This window comes from Lepisma saccharinum, chromosome 2 (genome assembly GCF_977018435.1).
Source record: "Lepisma saccharinum chromosome 2, izLepSacc3.1, whole genome shotgun sequence".
Taxonomy (NCBI): Eukaryota; Metazoa; Arthropoda; class Insecta; order Zygentoma; family Lepismatidae; genus Lepisma; species Lepisma saccharinum.
The window spans coordinates 27,153,464-27,181,267 of NC_139230.1; the positions used below are offsets into that span (position 1 = coordinate 27,153,464).

At 38.2% G+C, this 27,804-nt stretch overlaps 1 protein-coding gene across 2 annotated transcripts in view; it reads right to left on the bottom strand.

The window, feature by feature from the left end:
- The window catches only part of LOC145983967 (tyrosine-protein kinase transmembrane receptor Ror2-like), a 607,910-nt gene that overhangs the window by 178,079 nt on the left and 402,027 nt on the right, over nucleotides 1-27,804 (bottom strand). For both annotated transcript variants that reach the window (XM_083117192.1, XM_083117191.1), the window contains one exon: nucleotides 16,598-16,722. In XM_083117192.1, the coding sequence (XP_082973318.1) occupies nucleotides 16,598-16,722 (125 nt within the window). The remainder of the gene's footprint in view (nucleotides 1-16,597; nucleotides 16,723-27,804) is intronic.

The window sequence follows — 27,804 nt, forward strand, 5'->3', positions numbered from 1 at the left end:
ATAGTCCCAAGCAAAAACATATCCGAACTGATAGACGTTTCTAACAATGTTTCCCTTAATGCTGAACTTGATTTACTTCTTTTTGTGTACGCATTACATATGTAAAAGCAAAGAAAATGATCAAGATTTGTTCTTATTGTTCGCACAGTTTTGAGAAATAAAACCACAAAATAGTGTGTGTGTGCTCGCGCGCGCGCGTGTGTATGAATATCTGTAAGCATATCTCATCTCATGTATTAACCAATCTCACGGCACAAGATTCTCTTCATCTTGGTCCAATCATTATTTCCATTCTCTGTCTTCAAACAAGAATTTCGAATAAGGCCGCCAGATATTGCCTAGGGACTTGCTGTCAGAAGCAAAGCTAACTAGCAAATCAAATATTATCTCAAATTCGATGTTCACATCAAAGCATTTTTCCATTTGAGAAGAAAGAGTAAACAAATGAATACCACATCTCAGCACAGGCAGAACAAAAACAATACGAAAAGTAGAAAAATCGCAATACATTTTATCAGCACAGAATTATAGTGCTACATTCTTCAGTACATTTATGTTCGAAATTATCCACTGAAAATATGAAAAATTACTGTCCATCTTGTGATAACAAGATTGTTTTATACACATTCACGTATTATAGTTTCAATCAATAGAATTTAAATGTAGCAAATGCTAGTATAGTTAACTCTGTATCCATGCCGTCAGTAAGAATAAACGAATAGAGGAAGAATGCATACTATACAGTTCAACTCCCTTGCCTTTGTAGAAATTTGTACTTACGGATTCAACTGGAAGAAAGACCATTACCAACCAGTTATATTTTATGTGAGGTCAGGAGTGTGGGCAACACAAACACCAAACTGAGTGAGCTGGAGGAAAGTTAAGGATGAGGCGCCAACAATAACATTTTCCTGAGAAACTGGTCTCTTAATTTAAGTTGCTTTAATAAGGATCACAGTCTACTCGCAAAGTTACAAGCTGAAACCTCGTTGTTGGTAAAACTTATCTTTTTTAAAAACTACCGAACCACTCTTTCCCGTGCTGGGGTGTTTCTTCCGCTTCTGCTCTGCACTTGTCATGGAGACTCATCTCATCTTGTTATATGGAAGCAGAAGTATCTGATAAGAGGAAAATGGTCCCAAATGGAGTAAACTCACTAATTAACTGCAATTATCACAAAACCAGTAATGCTCATCAAAATTAACGTTTCCTGAAGAACACATCTCGTGGGCCAAGGGGACACATATCAGTCATTATTTGTCAATGAAAGTTTTTTTTTTTTTTTTTTTGCCTCCAAGAGAAATGTGGTACGTCCCAAGAGGATGCTCTTTCTGGGAAACAAAAACCACTAGTGTTCCCAATCCCGTTCCCTTAGGCAACTGTTATTGATCCCAAGGGACTCAAGTGAAGTATAAAATGTAGGAAGGGGAGCACTCCAGTTTGAGAACTTAATTAAAACTTCAGAATGTGCACTTGCTCGAACTTTTAGCGTTCTGTTTGTGGGTGAGTGTATGTCGATACAAAGGAAGGGGGCAAATTTAAACAAATACCTTACAGATAAAGCGCGAGTAAGAGCTCAAATCTGGAAAGGGGGAGGATTCAATATATTGCGCTGGACGCTTTTTCCTCCTTAACTTCCAAGCTAGGGAGCAAAATCCCCCCCCCCCCAACCAAATATACATAATGCCTGTAAATACGACCAAGAAGGGGAATCGCGACATTCTAAGAACTTCTCCCACACATTACAACTTAGAAGGGACGGAACGAGAACTTCTACAGTCTTACCAAAATCAAAATATTTAAAAGGTTAGATTTCCTTTGCAGAAGCTTCTTGTAAGAAAACCATAATCTACCTTCTTCACTTAGCTGTTCCAAGTAATTATACATATATAATTATACATGTACGAAATTTTTAATTATTAAGAACATAGAAAATAGTTATATTTGTCAAACTCTTTTTTGTTCATTTGATCCAATTAATATCATGGAAAATACTTCCTTTAAATTCAATAAAATCAGATACTTTTCCAAACATTCTCTATTGCATTATAGACATTGAAAAGTGATACGTTTACTTAAAAGGAGTTCAGATTATAATTAATTATAATTTCACTGCACATTATATAAAATTCAGATATATTCTGCAGAGGCTTGCTTCTTAGGTTGGTGAGAAGCTAAAGAAGTACGTGTGAATGCTTTTTTATTTCTGACATATATAAAATAGCTTTGAGCCGAACAATGAAACCACGGCCGAACAAAATAGTGTAACTCATTGCATCGCATGCTTTAAAAAAATGAATTTTCATGGTGTAAGTGTTACAAAAGAATGAAGCATTTTTTCGAAGTTTAAGAGTACATGATGAAGTGTTTAATTTTAGTGCTTAGTTAGAATTTTGTTCATATACTTGTATCTACTCAGTCATTTATAAACATTTTACATTGAACTACAAGGTCAGGATAAATGGAAATTAAATTAAATATAAATCTCAAGTCTTTTTAAAAGACGCTGATCTATTGCTAATAGGTAAGCACATCGAAGAAATGTCTGAGTCAAACGAAATAATGACAGTTTCTTTAGCCAATTAAAAACAAGCAGTGTACAGCTATCTCCTTTCACCCAAGGGAAAAACAATGGCAAATCAATTATTTGTAATGTATACGGTTCATCGCCTACTTCTCGGTTTGTTTACTTTTTTGTGTGACAAGGTGCCATTAGATAAATGAAGCTTACTGAAAGCTCCTGAAACCTGGCCGTTTAATTACACATTAAAGAGTCAGATCAAGATTGCCGACTAATCACCGAAGACTGGAGAATTGTACTTCCTTGTTATTCACGTTGAAAAGCTTGTTTAAGGAAATCTAATTTTAAGCATCAATGAAACTGATTCCATTGAAAATTAGGAACAATCCGACAAAATGCATTACATCGGTTTAATGATAATTGCTTCATCAATATGGAAATTCGAAGAAGAGTACAAGTTCACTCCGTCTTCTACCGCCAAAACCACACTTCAGGGCCCAATTAAAACCAGAATTGTTTTCTTCCTTTCAGACCAGCCATTGGCAAACAACGATATTTAAAGGTAAACGGTGATGAAAAAAAGGATTTTTGTAATGTGAATGAGAATATAGGTATATTTCAACAGGGCATATACTCAATAACACATTTATTAAAAAGTACCATGCTTGCAAGTACAAATTCACATCACATACGTTGTCGTCTTCTAATCAAGAGGCCCCGGGTTCGATATCCGGTGGAAGCACATAGTGCTTCGGATTGCACTTTAAACTGTAGGTCCAGTCCCGTTTAGCCTAATTGTGCATAAAAGTGGACTTAAAACAAAAATCAAACATTTCAATTACATAATATGCACAAAGGAATACGAAAATATTTATTAAGCAGTTGCATTACTTTTCTTGTAATACCAGAATCTTTTAGGGATGGCAAGCGTTAGCAGCTGCATTTGAAACTATCGCAATTGATGTAAAAATAAAAATAAGTTACCATAAAACATTGCATGTCTAATAATGCAAAATACAAAAATTATATTATTTTATTTAAAAAAGGCTGCTTACGTTTCTATGCTACTTTATTTTTCTAAAACTAATGATTCGCGTGTCAGGAACCATCACTGTTTCCTTGATCCCAAATAAAATTGTTGAAATCCGGCCAGTGACAATATCTAACAGACTTCTTGCATGGAGGTTTATAAGTTAAGAAGATCCCACAACCAACTGGAACATAATTATACTTATCTTTAGCTGCTGGAAGGAAAACAAGATAGTATGAGTACACAGTGTGCATTAATATAAATTCTTTTAGCTTGATTTGAAATGTAAACTTCCAAATGGACGCTGTTAGAGTACAATAAAGCAGAAGCAAGGAATAGAAACTAAAGGCATTAGCAGGGAGCGTAGGAATGTGTTCGGAATTCAAAGAACAATCCAGGGAATTCTCTCCTATTTTTTCCCCTAAGCTCTAAATTTTGAAGTTTGTTTGCAACTGTGTAAAGAATTTCTCTCTTCCTTCTCTCAATAATATGTTCTATCAAAATATTTTTTCTTTTCGCTCATAAAGAACTTGTAGTATTAGAACTCTGTGCACAAGTTGAAACCTGACAAAATTCATAACGAAAGCACTGTAGTTTTTCCTGCAGTTTAAGAGCTGCGTTTTTATAAACATACCTGAAACAGTACACTTGTTTACTGTTATACAGTGGACTCTTTTCAATTCGAACTTTGATTAATCGAATTACTCGGTAATTCGAACAGAAGCTTATTTCCCTTGAAATCATCTTTAATGATATGATGTTTTTGTTAATTCGAATTTTCGAAGTTTTCTCGTATCCCATTGAAGTTCAAATTAAAAAGTCCACTGTAATTGTAATGATAAAATTTAAAGTGACTCTTGGAAGATTAGAATGTCAAAAAGGAAGAACTGAAATCCACCCCCCACCAGCCGCCATAACTTCTACATCTGCAATAAGATCACTGAATATGAACACACAAGCAAAATTTTATGGATTACGTTTGCTTGACGTGATTATAGTTTCAAAACTCAGGTAATGAAATCTGGGTTATCGTGTAACGAACGTGTGAAGCGGTAAAGATTTCTTACCATTTGTTTAGCAGTTTACTAATTCAGTCTCTTACGATGCCCTTCAAGTGGAAGCGTATGGGCTACGCAACACATGTCACTTTTTTAAAAAAAGCCAACGCAGGATATTGTTTGTCTTGGATGGCATCTGTGCAGCTGTCAAACAATGGTTGTTCCTTGTGCACCAATGACACTCCATATTCTCCTCTTGTAATTAGAACTAAGAGTGTCTGTGTCCCCTCGGTCCCAAGAGGAAGCCTTCTTGACATAACGACCGCTACTGTTTTGATCAAGCGTCCCCTCCTCCCCCAACTGCCTCCGAGCGCTCTCCCTCAGTTTGCGTCCCAGAGGAATGGCGGCGAGCTGCGGATTTAGGTCTGGTTTATTAACGATACTCCCACCTCCTCCACTTTGCATGGGCTCCCTTGGAAAAGGCTCGGGAAGAATGGCACATTTCGAAGGCGGAGGGCACTTCCCCTTCCAGTCGTTGTCGTTGCCACCGCTAACAACGGAATGGTGAGCCGAATACAGCAACGGTGTCTGTCTGACACCTGACGAGACACCTATCTCAGCCCCAAGAAAGCAAACGCAATTCAATTAGATCCGTATATAGGATATAGGTGGAGGCACATAGTGGTTCGGATCCCACTTTAAACTGTAGATCCAGTCCCGATTAGCCTTGCTGTGGATAAAGTGAGCTTAAAACACTAACTCAATCAACGAACATTAAGTTTCACTTTCAAAATTCAGATTATGTTTTTGTGATAGACTGGTGTTAAGCCAGAGATCCTAGATTAGAAACTCGGGTAAGGTATGGGTGGGTATTTTTAGGTTTGACCCTAATTGATTGATCTGGTTTATTTTACTTCGCTTTTCTGCCACTTTTGGCTAATCGCGAAGATGAAGATGAGTGATGATGTGATGAAATTGATGAAGACACTCACAAAGAATACCCTGGCCTCTTGATGGTGTACTTGTAACGTCGTGGTGGAGGCACATTGCACAGTGAATCGGATCTCACTTTAAACTATAGATCAAGTCCCGATTGACCCAGCTGTGCATAAAGTAGACTTAAAACATCAATTCAAACTCAATATTCTTATTAGTTGGTATCAGGAGCTGCATCAACTACAAGTCTTCCATATAGTAGTTTGAATGTTTCGCTTGGATCGTTATTGTGTTGATGGTTTTATATAAGTCAAACATCGGTCTGCTAAGGGCTTCCATCGTTTCGAGCTAGAAATCGAATTGCATTGTGAAAATTACAGCTATTCCTGTATATTGAATCGTGCAATTAACGCACATATATGGTGTGGAGGTAGTGCCCCGAACATTCTCGATATAGACCATATTGGAGGTGATATGATCAGCACCACGATCCAGCCGCCATTACCCACCCACTGATTAGAGGCTGGGTGAGCCCCAGAACCACTTCATGCAGGGACATTGTCGGACACTTTTCCACCCGGGTTGCTAAAGGCGACGCCATGTAATCAAGGGGTCCCGGGTTCCATATTGGGCGGAAGCACGTAGTGGTTCGGATCCCACTTTAAACCGTACGTTCAGTCGTGATTAGCATATCTGTGTATAAAGTGGACTTCCATTTAAAAAAAATAAAAAAAATAAAAACCTCATCCATCTGGGTCCCTCGCATGGCAGTCAGATGTTCTCCCAACTGAACCATCGTGGACGTGGGATTACATGGCCCCTTTCAAGAATCCCTGGAACGCTACTGTAGCCAACTATGAGGACATCGATGATGTCAACATACTTTCTACCGTTACATAATGTTTTTGGAACTCTAACTGTAATATCGATCACCAGTTTGGAAATATCCAGAGGATAAATCATATATGAAAAAAACAATTACACACAGTTCCGATATCTTTTCTTCTACTACATTACCATCACGTTCATCCATAGACCGTAATTTAAATGCATTTAACTGGTGGACTTGCAATTAGTAAATGAGATGTGAAAGGATATCTGGAGTAAAAAGCAAAGAATATTCAGCGAGTAGGTCCTAAAGGTTCGAAAGAAGCACTTTGCTTTCAATCGATTAAGGAATCTAATACCCTGTCTTTATCGAAATGAACATTGGATATGTTTTTGAACCACTGTGTATTGAACTGACTGCCTCTGGAATTAACGAAAGAAGTAACGGAACCTAGAACGACACGTACTGAACATTTTCAATTTACAAGGGCATCAATGCACGAGTCGAAACCGCTGTCGATACGACCGGAACAGCACTTGATTAGCAATATCCCGGCCCGGAATGGGTTTTTCATCTGGCAGTCCAACTCGTCACCGAGTTATGAGTGCGTTACGACGGTGATACAATCAGCCGGCAAGTTGGACTCCCCGTCTCTTCAATCACACCTTCCGTAACGCTCATTACGATGGCCTTCAGGAAACATAAAACTGCAACCGCCCCATAAGACGACAGAACGAGAAAGGGGAACGAACAACTTCTCATTTAATGGGGATTTCGTGAAATTAAGTACAAAATCATCGAAGCTACATTTCATCTTTCTTCAGTGTTGAGTGGGAGAAATTACAAGTTTGAACATCTCGTCAAAACGAAGAGCAACAGTAAGCATAGTGCTCCCCCATACACCCAGCTATCGGAATTTTCCTGAAGATTTGGGCTGTTAATAAATAATTACCCTTTCTGAAGACAAAGCAATATTAAATGCTACTGCTGTCTGGAGTAACATGTCAGTTGAAGCATGTCACAATTCGGATTAATGAGAACATTAAGCTTTGCAAACAGAATGAAAAGGAAGTACTGTATTGCACATCATGTCAATGTTCTCTTTGTTCATCTTCATATAAGATTCTTGCAACATGACACCAAATGGGAATTTATAGCTTTGCTCCGGCTTACCCTTTGTGGAATTCTATATTAGCACTGAGGCGCCGATATATTGGTATCGGAAAGTATCGGTTGGAATTTATTTACCGATACCGACCGGTACTTTTTCGGCACTTTGGTCTTTCACGGACTTTGCAAAACTGCTACAAAACACTTTTGCGGAGTCTAATTATCCTGGAAATTATGCAAAATTTGAAATTTCTCTTTATTTTCCACCAGTTTTGTGTGAAAAAACGGAATTTTGTGATAACATGGCATTTAATATTCTGAAGTAATTCTTGAAGGTTTCAAAGCAAAAATCTTGGTAAATTGATGCATACAATTAATCAATATTTTGAACAACATTTAAATTCTATATATTCTTTAACATCATTGTAATTGAATGTTCATTCAGCAAGTTTGAATGGCAGCATAATTTTAACAACTCAACGTCGAAACCGGGTCTGTTTGTTTCAGTAAAGATTTACGAAACACGGGCAAACAGATTTGATTTTCGGGTACGGCATTCTGAAATTTCGCCTAACGGAAACAAACAGTTGCGTTTGTAGATGTTGTTTTTATATTCCAATCACTATTTCGTATTTTATATGCGTATCTCTTCTTGAAAAATGTAGGATGGAAAATACAACGCAGGAAGGCATTTCAGGCCTTAAACATGAGTTAAAATGCATGATACACCAGCTGCCTTTGTCAAAACCTAATAAACAGAAATGGTATATCACGGCTTTAATGGCTCAACAAGTTTACATTAAGCTCCCTCGTTTCCCTGTCCCTGCAATGGTAAAAAATGCACTTGCTGAATCGATCAGGGCTTGGGTAACGAAACAGGTAATAGCAAGTTGTATGAATAGAGGCCTCACAACAAAAAGGAAAAAAGGAGAAATACTTTTTCAACATTCAATTCATAACCTACGTCAACGAAACGTCTAACTTATTAACAGTTTTGTGTGGTAACCGAGCTCTCTAAAGCACAAGCGTTTGCGTAACACAACAGAATGCTTCACAAATAAACGGCATTGAATTGGGTTAAGTAAAAAATTAGTACTCGGATATAGTCTAATAACAAGGTTTGGGGCTAAAATGCACATTGTTCTATTTTATTTACTTAACTTCAGTTCCATTACATTCGTGAAACTTCATTTTTTTATTAGGAGATTAGGTCTCCCCGATGGCGTAGTGGTAACGTCGTCACCTTGTAATCAAGGGCTCGCAGGTTCGATACCTAGTGGAGGCATGGTTTGGATACCATTTTAAATTGTAGGCCCGGTCACAATTAGCCTATCTGTGCATAACGTGGTTTTGAAACCCAAACAAACAATTATTCGGCGCTTAGCGAACATTCAAATTATCATTCAGATGATCGTTGAAACTCACTTCCGTCGTCTGTCGATTCGCCATCCACATGTCAACTTCCAAGTTCACAAACCTCCTAATATTAATATAAGTTAAACGTAATACATATCTATCCGTTAGCATTATCTGGTCATCTTTGTTTGCATAGAATGGAATGACACGGTCTTTATTTGTGGTAGCTTCTTGAATATTTTATTTTAACTTTGCAACAAATATACACTACTAATATAATTACCAAAGATCTATTGACCTAAAACTTAAAAGTCATAAAATAATGTAAATTGATTATCATCCTTAAGAATGGTAACAAATTCGACCATCTATATGTATCCGTTTATATATTAGGCAATTAACAAGAAACAAGTAAAACGAAGTAGACACGAACAGATAATTAATTTCAAAGCACACAAATATATTTTGTTTATACTGAACAAGTAGAAATTGCTTGAAAGGAAATGCTAACTTTGCTGTTTTGTTTGTTTCACTTGCATTCAGCAATCCGTAACGTAGCAAAACGATATAAGACATTGTCTAACCATGTCGATACTGGAGAGGTAATAGCTAAAAATATATATCTCTCTTTGTACACTGCAGAAGTCTCATCTGTAGTACAATAAAAGTAATAACAAACACCGACATTTCCTCACCTTAGAAGCAAACACGTAGGCTGGCATTAGTTCCTCCAACCATGATTTTAATTACACGCTACCCTTTCCTTTGCAAATAAAATTAACTTTTGAAGTTCGCACAGCCACCGTCAAAAGTGATTCATTAAACAACGTCTATCACCAGCGTTTTCATCACCCTCATCTCGTTACCATGATCAACCTAATTTACACGCACGAATCCACACAAACAGCGGTAAATTAATTAGCAGAAAAAGGGAATCTGTCACCCCCAACCCCTTTGCATTCAATACGACAAGCTCACGTTAAGTTACTTACCGAAATGACTTTCTGAAAATGTGATTGATTTGGAAGGTTGTAATTCGAACTGAACAAATTAGCGGTGGCGAGCCAGGAAGGAAATCATAAGAGACAGAGAGAGAAAATATTGTAGTTTCAAATTCTGCGGACGCCAATCTGTGTCTTCTCTTCTCTATGTCATTCCCAACTCTTAGCTCCGAACGACGGCCTCGTGGACTCAATTTGATCAGCTCGATTCTCTTCGGTAAGACATTTGAATTCTTCATATTCAGTGACGTGCGATTCCACTTCCTTTGCTTAATTCGATCCTAATCATAAATGTCCCACGGTGCACAAAATTGACATTAGCAAGTTCAGCACAACAAGTACACCTTTTTTAAAAAAAATAAAAAATGTAACTTGACAAAATGTGAATGTAATTACGTAATTTCATGTCTCTAAAATTATGAAATAAGTCCGTCGCGTGACATAGACCTTTCAGGTTCAAAACCTGCCAGGCATTTCTTACTTGTATGGTTCGTGGTTACCACACGCACTTCTAGCACTATTTACCCTGACTGCATAGACCAGAATAGGCTATGTATTTATATTTCCTAGAGCCAACCTCTGTGGCGGGGTGGCTAGCACAGCTCGCTACGACGTCAAGGGTCTCGGGTTCGAATCCCGGCCTGGGATTCTTTGTGAGTGTCCCTTCACCAATTTCATTATATCATCACTCATCCTCATGATTAGCCAAAAGTGGCAGAAAATTGAAGTCAAGTAAAAAATCAATGTGAATCAATCAGTCAGTCATTTTCTAGCATTATACTTCAATACAGACGAAAAGGAAGGATGATTAGATTAAAAACACGAATGGAGTAACATGGGAACACCCTGCCCGGGCCGTTCTTTCAACTTGGAGCTCCTTGCGGCATTTCATTGCTGGTTCAGTCATAATATTATATTTTTATAAAATTACAAAATATTTTGGATGTGGTAGAGGTTTATGAATTTCGTGCGAGAACGTGACTTCGCTTTGAAACACAGAAATGCGCATCTCTTACCTAATTGGGAAGTACTGCTCCAGAATGGTAAACTGGGTTGACAAACATGACCGTAGCTTCCCTTGAAACTTTAAAAGCCTCACGGAAAGTTGGAGAGGGAGGAATTCAGTTCGGTTTGCAAGAGGCAGACAGTCATCTGGGATAAATGGAGGCGAGGCCAGGAATGGCCGTCTTCCACGATTGGACTCTTTGCGAAACTAGCCGGGAAGAGAAAGCAGACATGCCCATTTTCGAACGTCAACACTGGTGCACCGTACCTATTATTTAATTTTAAGCAAAAATAATTATACCCTTGGAACTGAGGAGGAAAGCGGTGCACATGACGTATTCATAAATTTGACGTTACAGAATAATCTCTCCTCCATCCCCTGGAATAAATAGTGAGCAATGTCCCATGTTACATCATTACAGCCAGCTCGGTGGCCAATGGCGCTGATTGTTCATTCATTCTGATTCGTTGATTTGGTGTTTTAAGTTCACTTTGTGCACAGTAAGGCAATCGAGACTGGACCTACAGTTTAAAATGGGATCCGAACCACTATGTGGCTCCACCGGGTATCGAACCCGCCAACGGCGCTGATAGATGACGCTATTGAATGATGAATGAACAAACAATTGAATGTTAAAACAAACTAGTATCAAGCTAGTTCCTTCACATGACACATATTCAATGTAAAGTAAAAATTAGGGGCCGAGGCGATAGCACTTTGAACCGATACCGATGTCGATACTCTCACTTGCTCCCACCGATACCGATACTTGAAAATTGTAATAATTAAAACTTGTTCACATTGTTAACATTAGAGTGTAAGTATTCAATTCTAATTATATGCATTAATTTACCAATATTTTTACATTAAAATATTCAAGAATTACATAAGAATATTAAATTACATGTTATGTTATCATAAAATTCAGATTTTTTTTCACACTAAACTAGTGCAAAATAAAAAGAAACTTCGAATTTTTCATAATTTTATGTTTGAAATTTGAGGGTTTCATTACAAGCATGCAATCTCATAGTATACATAGCGCCATGTAGAATTCTATATGTATACTCGTATATACAGAACCTTGTCTTATGATTTCTAAAGTTCCAGTTGTTATCGTGAAAGGGTTAAAGGAATATCGATAAGGCGATTGTGCCAGGGTTATCGAAAACACTTCCGAAGCAGGAAGCTAACTTGTTGCAGTGATTCAAGTGATTGTAGTTTCCAGAGCTACCACATAGACATGAGTGTGGTAGGCCCTATGGGTTTGGAAATATAAGTCGCATATCGGAAATCCAAGCGTTTTACATCTGCACATAACACCACTATTTTATTATTATTATTATTATTATTTTGTTGATACGCATACTACGCCCACATTACAATTATGTTCACAACGAAATAATTATGTGTATTCATATATAGTTATTTAGCGTCGTATTACCCCACTCTTCGCTCAAGACCACTTAACGCTCTCGAACACCGAGGCGGCTATGCAAAATTGTCACTACTGCTCCATCGACATGGGACACCCTCAATGGATACGGGTGAAAAGGGGTTGGGTGATGGGTATGAGTCTACAGTGATTAATAATTATTATTTCACCGTATTTAACATCTGACCTCCTGCGAAGAAGAATGGTTAACCCGAATGGTCCTGGGGTTCGATCACCTGGTGGGAGTGCCCCAATTTCTATGTTGACCAAGCATCGTGACGAAAATTTGAGAGCTGTAAAAAGCCTTAGTGGTTGGAGTCGGTCTTGGAAACAGCGACACTGAGACCCTCAGAGAAGAGCCGAGTTCGGTTCAGTTCTCCTTACCATCTGTTACGGCGTGCACATTTAATATCAACAAGTCCTTAGTGATGCCTGGTGACCAATCGCCACTGTTATTTGGCTCTCGCGATCTGAGTCTGATACAATTACTTTCAATATTGTCCTCATGATGCTGCTGGGCCAAAAACAGAAATTTTGTAACTCATACCGAGGATCCAACCTGAGAGCATTAGCCATTACGCTCCCCGGAAGTTCCAATGAATTGAATTAAAAGGTCAGGGGGGAAAACACGTAAGTCCTTTTTCTGACGTAAGCGAAGTAGTGGAGTCATTTTCTTCCATGTGGATGCTGTACTGGACTTTAATATTGTTTTCTTTTTTCATACATTTGACACTTACATTGATCAAATTATACGTGTTTCCACATTTTCATTTACATGTTCAGTAACGTTTTGCAAATAAAACTTCATTTTTCTGGAGTTTGACAAGATTGACTTACCTGTTATTTTCCCTCTGACCCTTCAATTTACGTAATTTTCCACTACATTTTCCTTTTGATCTACACTCGTCATAAATGTTGGTGCTATTTAGATACATAAAGCTTTGGAGCGAACACAAGAGAATTCAAATAAGGAACGTCATGTTAACAAAATATCATGATTGTTTTAAATAAATTGCACCTACACAACCTGAGCTGACCGTCGTTTTCTACACAAATAACTCCGTTGACATTTACAATCCTGCTCCCCCCTTTTCACCTTTGTGCACGTAATTAAATCAGAAGTCATCAACGTGTGTGAGAGTTTGTATGAACACACAGAAACTCACGGAAACACGAAACAGAAAAGAGGACACATTTGTTTCATTTCTGAATGAGTTATGTGGATGCTTACGACAACGGAGAATGGAGTTGCAAACACCACAGATGATTTAGGTTTCCCTCAGACATCCCAACGTAACAGACAATTCCTTAATCTTATATCTCTCTAGTATTCATCGTTCCTTTGTGGATAACGAGGTAATTTAATTCAAGTTAACGTTCCCAATACTAAAGACTCACAAATGGTTTACGCATTACACGTAGCGCATCTGAATAACAATGGTTCATGCCATACAGTGCCTATGGAATATAGAGAAAGGCGCAACCTGTTTAGTTCTGTTCTTTCGCCTCGATTACACATATTGCAACCACCTACATCTCGTAATTCTTATCAACCGATGGCAATAATTGCATTATGCGTGATTAAAACACTACAAACATTAAATGAATTGCACGTATAACTTCCCTTACTCACTTTACAAGATTAGATCAGATTCCTTTACTAACTACTTAACAAACTTCGTTGCTAGAATAAGTTCCCCGTGCATATAGCACCGTGTCATGATGGCACGTTTAGAGAATGTTTAGGGTAGGGCCCCACATATCTCGATCTCGTCCATTTTGAAGGTGATGTGATCAGCATCACGCTCCGGCCGTCTTTACTCACCTGGTTTGCTCCCAGGTAGCCACTGATTTGAGGCTGGGTGAGCCCCAGAGCAGCTTTATGTGGGGACCTTAGATCACCCACCCTGGGAATTGAACCCGGGTCTCCCGGGTGGCAGTCAGACGCCCTACCAACTAGACCACCGCGGCTCTTGTTGCTAGAACACACAATGCTAAAATTTCATTTTAGTTATTTGCGAAGTTCTTAAAACTCATGTAATATAAATATAATTTATACATCACAACGTGCATCCAGTTAAACATTATTTGATTTGATTTTTTTTATTTATCGTCGCCTTTCTTCCACTTTTAGCTAATCGCGACAATGAGGATGAGTGATGATACAAGTTATACATTATACACGTAATATCATGTAAGCAAATTGTGTCAGTTGTCATGAAGGAATGTCACAATATCTCATATTATTCGATACTGAGTGGATAATGAACTTGATAGCTTCTTGGGTCAAAGAAACACTTTTTAAACACAATCAAATCTTACGAAACAAATATTTCCGTTTAATAAGCTTGCGTGTTGAACGGAGCGGAAAACCCTTGCAACGTAGTCAATCTCATTACACCGGTCCAGAAATCAAAACTAATCCCTGCAACCCAACCGAAGTAAAGCTCCCGCTCGAAGAGCGCCCTGAACTTTCCTTCTGGAATGGTTTCAGCAAATAAGCTTGTAAGCGCAGATTCTTTCGCAGACAGCTAATCTTGCATCCGCAACGAAACACTCACTACAGGCTCATTTTGCTCAGTTAAGAGTTCATCGATTCCCAGTAAACTTTCCGTCTTTCCTCTAAAGCAGTTAACAACAAAAAAAGAAGGAAAAGAGCGGAACAGCTGTGCTATTTCAGATGTCAGTGACGAACACGTAACGTGCTCCTCTCAAACTAACCTCCGAAGGTTGTGGGTTCTGGTCCTCGTGTGAATTAGATCATGTTTACCCCTTCACCAGTTGAATTTAACTACACCTTATCCTCAAAGAAGTAGCTAGCGACATAAAATCAGAAATATATAAAAATGCATTTCTTATGAGTGAGATGTTTCGCATCTCAAACCGAAGGGTCCGTGCACGTTAATGTATGCCCGTGCATGTACGCCATATAAATGTATTTATCTTAAATAGAAATTCTCGACTTTCACGATATGTAACAGCTCAAAGTTTATAATTTTTCTAGCACGAATTTCAAATATGAATAATAATAGAATTAGATTTTTCCAAATTAGCTTCAGTGCCCCAATCTAAACTTTAGTACAAGTAAAAAAAATAAAAAAAATTGTCATTGCAAGAGAAATTAACGACACCGTCTCACAATACTTGTGAGTTTTGAAATGTTTCTCTCTCTTAAGGCTGACTGCCTGTAAATCTAAGGTTCGCAATAATTTTCTAAGTTATAAATCATGTTTCGTATGCCGTGAAGATTCCCAATAAATGAGGGGGGTAATATAAGTAGGTAAGTAAAATAATAACAACCCGTGAGGGCCAGGGTTTACCTACCGACTGAGATCCTCACTCCCGCCTGCGACGTGGGAGATCATCCAGTCATTTACAGGGTGATGTGTGGTCAGCATGACGAACCCCTAGACGTTGTTACATTGTTTCCATGACCGTGTTACGCTACTCGATCGTAGCTCCCCAGTTTCCTCACGATGGTGGGTGGCCACCTGCCCCATGCACAGGCCGAAATTTTAGGAGACTCGAACCTGCGAGCGTCCCGTAGCCGGAGCAACAGTAAAAATTGCTTTAAAAATAAGTTCCCTGAAAGAGTATATACTTGTTTCCTCATTTCTCGCAGTGGGTATTCTGTTCTAACGAATGCCAACTCATTGGAAAATGTAAACTCACTTTATTCAACGAAGTAAAGCTTACCAATGTTTTCGTCTCCCTAAACATCTAAAATAATGTGGAAGTGGGTATTGTGGGGAAAATGGTCTTCAAAAGACGGCAACCATGTCCTATTATATTCCATTTTGCAAGGCCATACTTTGTTCATATCGGACGGAAGAGCATATTCTATTAACTTTAGGTCACTCTGTTATTCCTGGAAACTTGTGTTGCACGACATTTAGTTCAAAACCTGATTTGTGCACGTGGAAAAATGAACAGGAAGATTCTAATGTTAATAGATGCAGAGCTGTGTACCCTCCGATCTATATTCAACGATCTGATGTGCGAGACCCACTATCAAATGGGGTTATTCTCTTGGTTCGAAGTTCAGCCATAAAACTTGAATTTATGGGGAAAATAAGTATATTTGCAAAATTTATTCAAGAAAAGCGTAGGTAACAGACGGTTTTAAACGTAAAACGAAAAAAAAAAAACATTTATTCGCATGGGCTGTACGAGACAAATAGAAATAAGAAATAATGCCGTTAAAATGTGTTAATATTCAAAAGTTTATAAAAATTGCTCTAATGTCAAGATTGCAAAATGTTTTGAAATTATATTAATGGTAACATTAATTAACATGGTTGTAGTGGAAGAAGGACATTTCACACAAATACAGTCATATATATCTATATGATGTGTTAGTAAAAATGTTACTTACAGGTTCATCATTTCGTAACCACGAGATTATAGGAATAGGATGTCCCGTAGCTGCACACTGGAGTTCCAATGGAGTTCCAAAGCGAACAGTATGCTCTCCTGGATACTCCGTTACCTTTGCTGGGTCTGAAAGAAAACATAAAAAGCTCTGTAATTTAAACTCGAAAGACCAGATTTTGCTAATCAAATCCCCGGGAGAAATCTAAATCTCTGCAGGAAGTACTTAAGATTATTTCTTCTAGGTACTAAATGTAATGGAGTACAATGATGGTAAATTTTAACCATATTTACCCAACAGAAAAGTGTTAAATGATTCCAGTAACAAATATAGAATAATGAAATATGCAAAGTTGAAGATAAATAAACAGTCTAAAAACGAATGTTGCAGTGCAATGCGTTAATTAATACTATGCAAAGAAATTTGGAATAAAAAAGTTGAATATCACAGTTTCAGGTGTCGCTTTCGATTGATTGAAGTGTACTCGCAATAGATTACAAGTTCAATTCACTCAACGAAGAGACCAAAAAGTACAAGCATTACATGCTGGTTATGCTTTTAAAATGCCTAAGAATGTGGCATAAATGGTATTAAATACATTATTATATTCTGTATAAATTACAGAAAATATTAACCTCAGGTAAGGTCTTCGACAGTAGTTTGTAAATGGATGGGCAAGAAATGTAAATTTTGGTTTGATTGATTGAGTTAGATTATTTTACGTCACTTTCATGCCACTTTTGACTAATCGCAACGATGGGGATGAATGGTGATGCGATGGGTGAAGGGACACAAACACAAAGAAGGATTGTAAAATATATTTTTAAAATTAAAAAAAAAAATCCGAAGTAACTGCACACTTTATTTACAAGTTAACGCAGTTAAATCGGCGAAAATTCGGCGCCTGCGATCATTTCTGCAACATCTATATGCCACAGACCATGATGTCATCACTAGATTTAGCAGCTTTCAGCTAAATTATGCACATGTTTCCAGCATAGGCAATAGAATCTTGCTTCCCTAATCGCACAGGATTGAACGTGCCAATTGATTTTCGTGCCTTGGTAAGAAATTGGTCGTAAATGAAAACGCGCACGCTCAGAACGCACGCCTGCTTCACGTCTCAAGGTGCGTTTCACGCGTTGCGATACAGGGGAGAAACGGAAACGTAAGTGTTTCGCTTAGCTCCGTTCCCTGGGTTCATTTTTAGAAGTCTCTCGGTGCAGGTGCGTTTTGTGCGGCCCAGCCTATCGACTGAAGCAGTGCATGGAACGATTTTATGATTAACGCAGCCTTGTAACCTTTCGCACGTGCGAATTGAACGTAAGCTGAAGCTTTCCGTGGTTATGTCGAAAACGTGCTAAGTGGTAAAAGGTATGGCTAATTTTAGATCGCTGGGATTCTTTTTTTCTAACGAACAGTTTTCCTTACCCACAGAAATAACAATCTTAAGCTTAACGCCCACTGAGACTCGGGGAAACGTGGCAACGGAACTTCTGTTGTCTGCTTCTATTGAAATCAGATGGTGTAACGCTCACTACAGGAAACGTTAGGAATTTCCGTGCCAGAAGTCTGCAGGTTATCTTGGCCGGAAACGCTTCTGTTGCAGCGTTTCTCCGCGTCTCAGTGGGCTTTATTCAGCTTTATTCTTCAAGCATTGCATTCTGGTAAGAATGAACCTCGTGTGTTGCAAGTCTCCAGATCCGAAATCTCAACAACTTCAAGAGCTGGAAGGAGCTACACTTGCTTACTGGAATACATGCACTGCACGCACATTGTAGTGACCAGTACAGGCGCTTGTTTTTAGTCCACTTCATTCACAGAAAGGCGAATCGGGACTGGACTTACAATTTAAAGTGGGATCCGAACGACTATGTTCTCTCAAGACACTCAAATGTCAACCTCACTTCCACATAGAACATCCTAAACTTCATTTTGCAGATCAGCGAGGCTCCGGCGTCTGGACTCATGGCCAATATGATCCTGTATGGGAGTTGTGTGCTGTCCATATGTGTTTGTGATTGTCTCTTCACCTATTTCATCATCTTCCGTCTATTTCATCTCATCACCATTCATCCTCATCTCCGCAATTAGCCAAAAGTGGCAGAAACGCCAAGTAAAATAAATCAATTACGTAATTTATTCATTCAATTAATCTGAAGCACTATATGCTTCCATCGACATCTGCCATGAAATGTGCGGAAAAAAATAAATGACATGTGAATTTAAAGAAAATGAAAAACTTTTTAAACAATATGAGTAAGACACAAATTACGAGATCTAGAGAAAGGTTTTGAATTCGACATTCATGTTCCACGCTCACCAACAAAAGAGTTCTGTTTCGGATATGAGAAATATTAAGTAGTTTCGATGCTATTCTGAACTGTCGGTTCAGTCTCATTAATTTATCTCCTTCTATAATTCTTTCATTTACACATTTTAAGAGGAAGTTATTGAAGTGTTTTTTTTTTTTCAAATACAGACACAGTAAAACAAAACGACGAGGAAAATGGCTGGCTGTTGCATGTGCACTGCACACCACACGAGGAAAAAGCCCAATCAACAACGAACTAATTTAATAACACAGAATGCAACACAGCCCTTGAACTCTGCCGTAGGGACATTCCGTAATAAATTCATGTTCCAACCGTGAAATGTATACGCTAGCATTAAGCGGTGTTGCCCAATAATCAATTACCTTAGATCAAATCAATACACAAATTCAGCAACCTACGCAGCTTGTCAATTTCAGTTGTGCTATTTCACTTTGACGCAGCGGAAACTACGTTTGAAGTCCTTTGGAATTTACATGCAGCAGAATACAGAAGTAACCATTCACAATGAAAATTGCCTATATCGATGTTTTCGTTGCATGTTGCCTTTTGAAAAATATTTCCTTGTATAAAGAAAGCCCCTTCGAGACATTTCGGCTTATTACTTATTTTAATGTAGCTTTTTTGTACCATTAGGTTAACCGAAATGGGGAAGATGAAAGTACAATGATTGCAAACAAGAGATTGGGATGTTCATTAAAGATACCATGTAACAACTCGACTGATGTGGCTGGCAGTCTTAGTGGAGGAGTGGTGAGCGCTAGGTTCGTATCGTGGGTAAGAAATTGACATTTCATTGTGTTTCCCCTTCAATTTTTACGTTAGTCTATACATTTATAATTCTTAACTGGATATATGACTCAGACCTTGCACAGTATTGACTGGGTGAAAAAATTAAAAACGTTGACAAACATCTGGCGATACTCAAATTCAAACGTAGATAAATTTTGGACTTGACGTTCACCCTAACATCTCTCCCTACTAATATCTGAATGGCCATCACGAGGCACCGTTCCCTGGTTTATGCCCGTCGTACTGAGTCTTTCGATACTTTGAGCTGAGGAATTTTATGATTCAACGAAGTACTTTAAAAGCTCTAGTTTCTGGAACTCCATTCCAATTCAAGCGGACAAACACGACAGCCCTTCTGCAATACCAACCAATACCACAAGTTTCATGCAAATAACTCTACCTTGAGCTCATGTGAAAAAATAACTGAATATAAAAAGCCCACAAAACATTGTTGCTGTGGGAGCAACGAGGCCCATTTGCTTAAAGAATGTTGGTAGAGCAGCCACAGGCTGAACTTCGCCCATGATCTCATCATACAACTTATTGCAGTTTGAAAAGTCAGTCATTGGAATTGCTCGAATTTTGACCATTCCAAATCTTAAACCTTCTAGCAAAGACCGTCATTGATTGATTGAGTTGGTTTTATTTTACTTCCCATTCATGCCACTTTTGGTTAATCGCAAGGATGAAGATCAGTGATGATGATATGATGAAATTAATGAAGGGACACTAAAAAAGAACACCCATACCAAGCCGGTATTCGAACCCGGGACCCCTTGCGGTGTGCGCAAGAACAACCAGTGTTCACTTCTAAATTATATATGTTTTCTGCAGTTTTTAGATCTGAGATGTAAATATTAAAAAAATACTAAATGCACACGCTATTTGCTAGCTGACAAATATAACAAGAAGAAATATAAAATCTCTTCCGTGTTGAATATATTTATTAAGAACTCATGTCTCCGTAGTTTTCATCATTCACTTAAGTCCATTCAAGCTAACGAATGTTATGGACCTTAAATGAAAGCCACATATGCTTCCTTCCACTGTCTTATCATTTTTCGTCCATTATCCTTGGATAAATTAACAACGTTAATGAAAGCAACCGACGAACAAACGTACCAAATTAGAGACTTTTAGAGACTCTAAATGGATTGTGACACACATATTTGCAATTATTTATTACAACACCCTTTACTTGAACCACCTTTTCAAACTTCAATTTATACTCTATCCCCGGAATTTATGGAGCAAGGCTGAGCACATTTTCGCTCGCTTGTTCCAGAGATACCCGGGACAGAGTATAGGTATCAGCGTCAAAAGTACTGCACAACATGGCGTTCCCTCGAGGTTTTATCAAACTAATGTACTTGCATTAGGTACCAGAGGAGCTATGTGTTGTGTAAGCATTTCCCGATTTATACACTCGATTAATAGAAGATAATATAAGCTTGCAATGTATAGTAGCATAATAAGAAAACGCCAGCATGCCAACTTAAAATAAAGAATGTTTCAAATATTCATGAATAATAATGATGATAAAATATATTTTGGTTTGGTTTGGTTTGAGTTGATCTTTTAAGTCCACTTTGTGCACAGTAAGGCTAATCTGATAACCAATGTAATGGCAAGGTTGCCGTTAATGTAGAATTTCACTGTATTCTCCCAGGTCTTACTATACTATCAATTTTTCTACTTGCTTTTATATAGTACATTCTGCAGTACATATTACCTACCCACAAGAATGTATTTGTATTTTGATTTTATTGTCTGGGTAACCACTTAAGATCCGTATTCTTCACAGTAATTAAATTCAATCTCTGGACAATGCTTTGAAAAGCTTTGTAAAGCGAAAATATTAGCTAGATGTTCCAGCTCAAACCTCAGACTTTAACGAGATAATGGTTTTCGATTACTTGCTGCGCCCCGACACAAAAGCCGTCTACCGAAAAAACGCATCATAAAATGTTACAAATTTGGAAACAGCCATTACTTTGATGGGGCATATATAAACTATAATGTTGGTGTATTTTTTCAAAGTGCGAATATATATATAAATACAGTTCTTAATACATTTGTGATGCATCGTGTTGGTGATACAATGCTCATGTTTAGTCTTGTATACAAGTTTAGGGCATTGTAGCTACACTCTGTTCCGGCTATCGCTTGAACAAGGCGGGGAGGGGGCGAGTGGGTAGAACGAAGCAGTGTACCCTGCTGCGAAGGCTAGTAACTGCCAAAGAGAATAGGATACTTTTTGGCAACTGCACCCCCTCTCCACGCAATCCCGTTCCCTCTCACGTGTTCATTGGTGGAGCCGTCTCGCGTCATAACTTGCACAGAGACTTGTTTTCGATCGCTTGCTATAGAGATAGCCGAGACAGAGTATAAGTGTGTATGTTGGAGACAAAGTGTATCTAGATTATTGGTAAGTATCAACAATTCTTTAAGTTACGAGAATATACAACTATGTAGTACTGTATATACAACGTGGTTCACATATATATATTTTCGTTCCTTCCTTACTTTGTAAAATAAAAAAAAAAGAAAGAAACGATCCGCTTTTCGTCCGTCGGGGGCGAAAGATACAGCAGCTTTTATTTAATCCGTGCAGTTGTTGTTTTCCGTGCTCGCAACCTCAATGTGGGAGAGAGATGCTGCTTCATGAATCATGCAAGAACCTGTCGGCTACATTAAAAAGGGTGTGAACACTTGTTAAACATTACAGTTGATCGTTGTTCGGGACATTCGTCGTGAACCTGCAGTGGCAGCTCTGGGAACGGTGTGCACTGGCTTGCCACATTATTCAATGTTTCATCGAGATTTGTTCGCATTTCTGAACCATGGTCAACATATTCATTGTCGAAAACGAACAAAGCACAGTTCTTTTCTCTTGTTATTATTATTATTTTTTTTTTACACGAAGGCATGTATACGCTCCAACGTTCACTAGCAATAAATAGCTACCAGTTGCGCGATTGTCGTCAGTAAAAAAAAAAGCAATGACAGGGGAGTTCAGTTACAAAACAGAACGGAGTATATATTTTTTTGTTTTGTTTTAAAACCATTTTATACACAGATAGGCTAACCGGGACTGGGCTTACAGTTTAAAGTGGGATACCAAACACAATGTGCTTCCACTGGGTATCGGGCCTTGATTACAAGACGGGACATTGCCATTACGCCATCGGAGACCTCTCCCCCCCCCCCCCCCCACACACACACACAGAGAAAGGAACGGATCTGAAAATATTGGATTTCTAGCTCACCCAGAATTAATATTGTTCCTAAAAAGCTACAGTGATGGTGTACGGACAATTACGCGAAATAGGTCTTCGGTTTTCTTCAGAACCGAAAGTGTCAAAAAATTTCAACAACACTAATAGAAATAGCACGCACACGTGCCGACCTTCGTGGCGGAGTAGTTAGCACAGCGCGATACGATGCTACGAGCACCGGGTTCGAATGCCGACTTGGGCATGGGTGTTCCGTTCACCTATCATCACTCATCCATATCGTGGTAATTGTGCTCTGCCGCATGCAAACAAGTTAACTGTTCCCAAACTCTATCTGTTTGTTTGATTTTGCAAACTATTTAACTCAAACAGTTTGTCTCGTTTTATTAAAAAAAAATGTTGCGAGTGGTTGCACAAATGAATTAGTGTACTAATTCGTCCCAGATATTGAAGAGGATACGACGCCAGGGATCGCGAGTTCGAATCCCGGACTGGTTATGGCGATTCTTTGTGAGTGCCTCGTCATCATATCATCACTCATCCTCATATTCGCGATTACCAAAAGTGGCAGAAAATCGAAGCAAAATCAATCAAACAAATCAATCAACCGAATGTAATGTCCGAAATCAGAGACGAAATCCTACCCATTCCAGAATGACTTACTTCAACCTCAACCCTATATTACGCTCTGTGACTGCATTGATTTACACCTCATATAGACTTCGGTTTCCATTTTTTTCTTGACTACAGCAGACATTATTTCACTTCTAAACAGTGCACATAATACAGGTACATTTTGAAGAATTCTCTCCTTGATATCCGCAATGTTGCTTTCACATTTTTTACAGTTTCATTCTTCATCACAGATGAGTAAGCATTGGACATCATATTTTCACGAGGGAATCCGAATTTCTTTTTTCCCGCACCTCGAACAAAGAAGAAATTTCACGCCTTCAATACATCATCACTCAGCGCAACAACACTTGGGCTTCAAATTTTAACTTGGCATTCTGTTTTGTCATTCGCTGAAAAAAAAAAAACTTCCTCTAGAAAAGTAATGAGCAAAAAATCAATTGGAGTTTACTTGTTCCGACCTCGACCTGACTGCTGAGCACTCAGCGAGAGAGCTCTTCCAAATGATTCTCTCCGAAGGCTTGTTTCATCATGCACGAGTTGATGCACACACGCTGCTGATAACCACAAGGACTTTGTGCAAACGAATAATGATGACTTTCCAAACGGGTCGCCATGCTTAAACATTTTCCGTTGAAAAATTCAAGCACAACAACAGTAAAGGAAACAATTTTAATGATCGCGGTGATTATTTTTATCACATTACATTACTTTAGATAAATATTGCGGACATTCTATAATGTCAAACATTTTTGTGGCAAATAGATGACTAAGCATTTAATAATTTTTAGTGAACATTGTTTCAAAGAACACAAAACACATCTAGCTAGAAACAAAATATGAAAGTTAAAATTGAGATTCGTATCATGATTACAAGATACCTTCAGTGCGATAAATATGAAAAAATTGAAACTGGAAGGTTCAGTTCATTCAGCGTATGAATTTGCAATAATGAACAAATATTCCAAGAATACTTTGTTTGATTTGATTTTTGCCATTTATCGTAGCTATTCTGTCCCTATTGGCTAATCGCGGCAACGAGGATGAGTGATGATATGATGAAACTGTCGAAGGACACTCACAACGTACACCCTTGCCCAGGCCAAGGTTCAAACCGGGGACCCCTGCCGTCGTTGCGCGCTGTGCTAACACTCCGCCGCGGAGGTCGGCTCAGAATACTTCGTTATTCTCCTTTCATCCACTTCGTCAGTGTTGCAATACGTTCGCATCGGAAGGTACAAACATCAGTTGAATTGAAAAGCAACTTCCAAAGTCTTCTTGATTAATTTACTGCTCTTATGAACTATAGACAAAGAAGAACGGCATGAACGGTAATTTAATGAAATAACATCTATGTGAAAGTGTTTGAAACTTAATGCTCACAACACCATTTATAAGTTCAATGGGGAAATACGAACACAATAAATGATAAAATGAATTGTGTGAACTGTTGTTGTATTTTCCATTTGTATTATTTGGCTTACTTTTCTGCCACTTTTGGGTAATCATGACGGTGAAGAAGTGAATGAAATGGGCGAAAGAACACTCACATGTACATTAAAAAAAAACCTGCACAGGCCAAAATTGATTGATTGATTGATTGATATGGTTCGTTTTACTTCGTTTTTGTGCTACTTTTGGCTAATTTGCGAAGATGGAGATGAGTGATGATATGATGAAATTGATGAATGGACACTCACAAACATCCATGCCCAGGCCAGGATTCGAACCCGGGACCCCTGGCGTCGTAGCGCGACACAGGCCAAAATTGGAACCCGGAATATTCGGTTTACAGATCGTGAGTCTACCAATCAGGACAAATGAACAGTTGTTAAAATGTGAATGAATAACTTCATACTCATGTACGTTTTTGTAATAGTGTATTTCGTCCCTACATATATGCAAAGTATCAATAGCAGTTGTAAATATCCCATCTCAAAAACTTTAAATTTACAGCAGTTATCTTTGTTAAAATTTGGCCCCCCCACTCTCCTAAATTACGCAACGTCTTTTAAAAACTTTATGTTAAGCTTGCCCCAGTATGTCTTAACATTGCTGTGAATGTTTTCCGATATTTCTTTCTTTTTTTAAAAAAAAGTTCAACAGTGTGCATAGTTTTTCATAAGCCATTTTGAAATTATGCATCTGATTTTGCTCAAATGTAACACTGTTCCAGTCACTAGTGCCAGTGCGAATTTCAGCTAAATAGCTCTAAATTTAGGGCAGTTGTCAGGAGTCACCAATTTAATGAACCACTCCTCCTTGCCCCTTCCCAACCGTCTTCTAAACTAAATATATTTCATTTTTTTTATTGTCGAGTTGTAGGGTAACAGACGACATAATAACCCTATTAGTTGCGTATTATAATTCAAATGTAGTCTACACGGTGCTTTGAGAATGTTACAAATGGCCAAAAGTTGTGTATGCATCATCTGGTAATTTGTAAATCTTGCATTATTTTTTGCTTTGTCTCCAACTAATATATCATAACACGATCGAACATTGAACCAGAACACCACAAACATACAAACGTAAGTTAACTTGGATACAAAAGTTTACTTTGATATCAGTGGTCATAAAGAAGTGGGTGTTTCAACAACAGGGAGAAGTTTTGATTAAGATGGCCTTTTAGCATGTAGCGTATGGCTTCCTGCAACCACCACCGGCTTATGATTCCAAAGAACGAAAAAGGGTTGCTTCCGCGCAAGAATTCCGCCCTGTTATTAGTCATGAAAAGTCTTAAAGAGAGTTGTTTTCCTCCTCAGACGAAAAGTTTTCACGCTCGGATCTCAAGCGTCAGCCAAGTCGTAAAGAGAACCGTAAAGCCAAAGAGGGTAAGTGCACCGTATACACCAAACAGCATGATTGAAGGGAGGCTTCTTCAAGTATATGCTAACATTCCGTAATGTTACGCTTGCTCCTTTGAATGTGCACTACCAGGGAACACTAAGCTCTGCGTACAGGAAAGGATGATAAATGCACTGTTTATGTCTCTCGCGTTATTTTCCTCATTTTCGCAACAGTGATGGAAAATGGGAAACAATCTCCAGTGTAGAACGAGACTGTCGCTTTATCCTTTACTCCCCATCAAGGTTACGGAAAATGCGAGCACACTGAACCTTATTTTACACCTCCAACGATCTCATTTCAGGTTATGGACCATACAAAAGTGAACTATAAAGCATTTGTATATCAGGAAAATGCATAGGAAAAATCAGTTATAGTTTCCTCTTTTATGTCCTACACACCTGTTAGTGATTACAAGTAATCCAAATTAGTTAGTTTTTTCTACAGCCCATGTGTCTGCCTATTCCTTGAAATTTCATTTCATTTTTTTTTAAAAAATGGTGGACAAGGTCAAATTTAATGAAGGAACTGTAAGTGTGTGTGGAAAGAAAAGCAATTAATGCAATATTTTTTTAAAAAAGTCAAAATAAAGTTCCTTTCCATAACTACCAACTGTATCAAGGTGACGAGAATACGTGGATAGAGTGAACATGTGAAATGACTGGTGCAATCTCTTTAATCATTGTACTACACAGTACTTTGTTTTGCTTGTTTTGGATTACACCGAAAACATACGAATATCTATGCTATCCGAACAACTAGAATTTGACACAGAGGGGGATACATTAGGAGGGGAGCGCAATTCTCTTTGAATGATCTTGCTTGAAATATTACAATTCCATTTATATTTTGGCAAATGGCCTTCTACAATTCCGTTTGAAAGTAGAAATTATCCCCTCCCTGTATATCTTTGATATATCTGTTTTGTATCCGTTGCAGATGGTGGATGCAAGGCACATCTTAGTCTCTTCACATAAATACCTAATTCAAGATTTTTTCGATAGCTATTATGCACGTATTGATGATGAATGGAAAACTTTCCACATAAACACATAAGATAATTCAACAACCAGAAACGAAAGAGATATATATATATATATATATATATATATATATATATATATATACACAATTTACCTTACGTTACATAGAGACCGATTTTATTGAAGCTTAATCCATTCACAAAGGGAGCTGCTAATAAAATTAAATGCTGATACAAGGATTTGCACGCCTCATCGGTGCACCAACAGAGCGGAAAGACCCCAGTATATGGGTATTTAATAACTTTCAAAGTCACTTAATCCAGCAGCTATTGAACCTAATTTACATATTTACGCAGAACAAAGAAAGGACGCCGCCGGCAGATCAC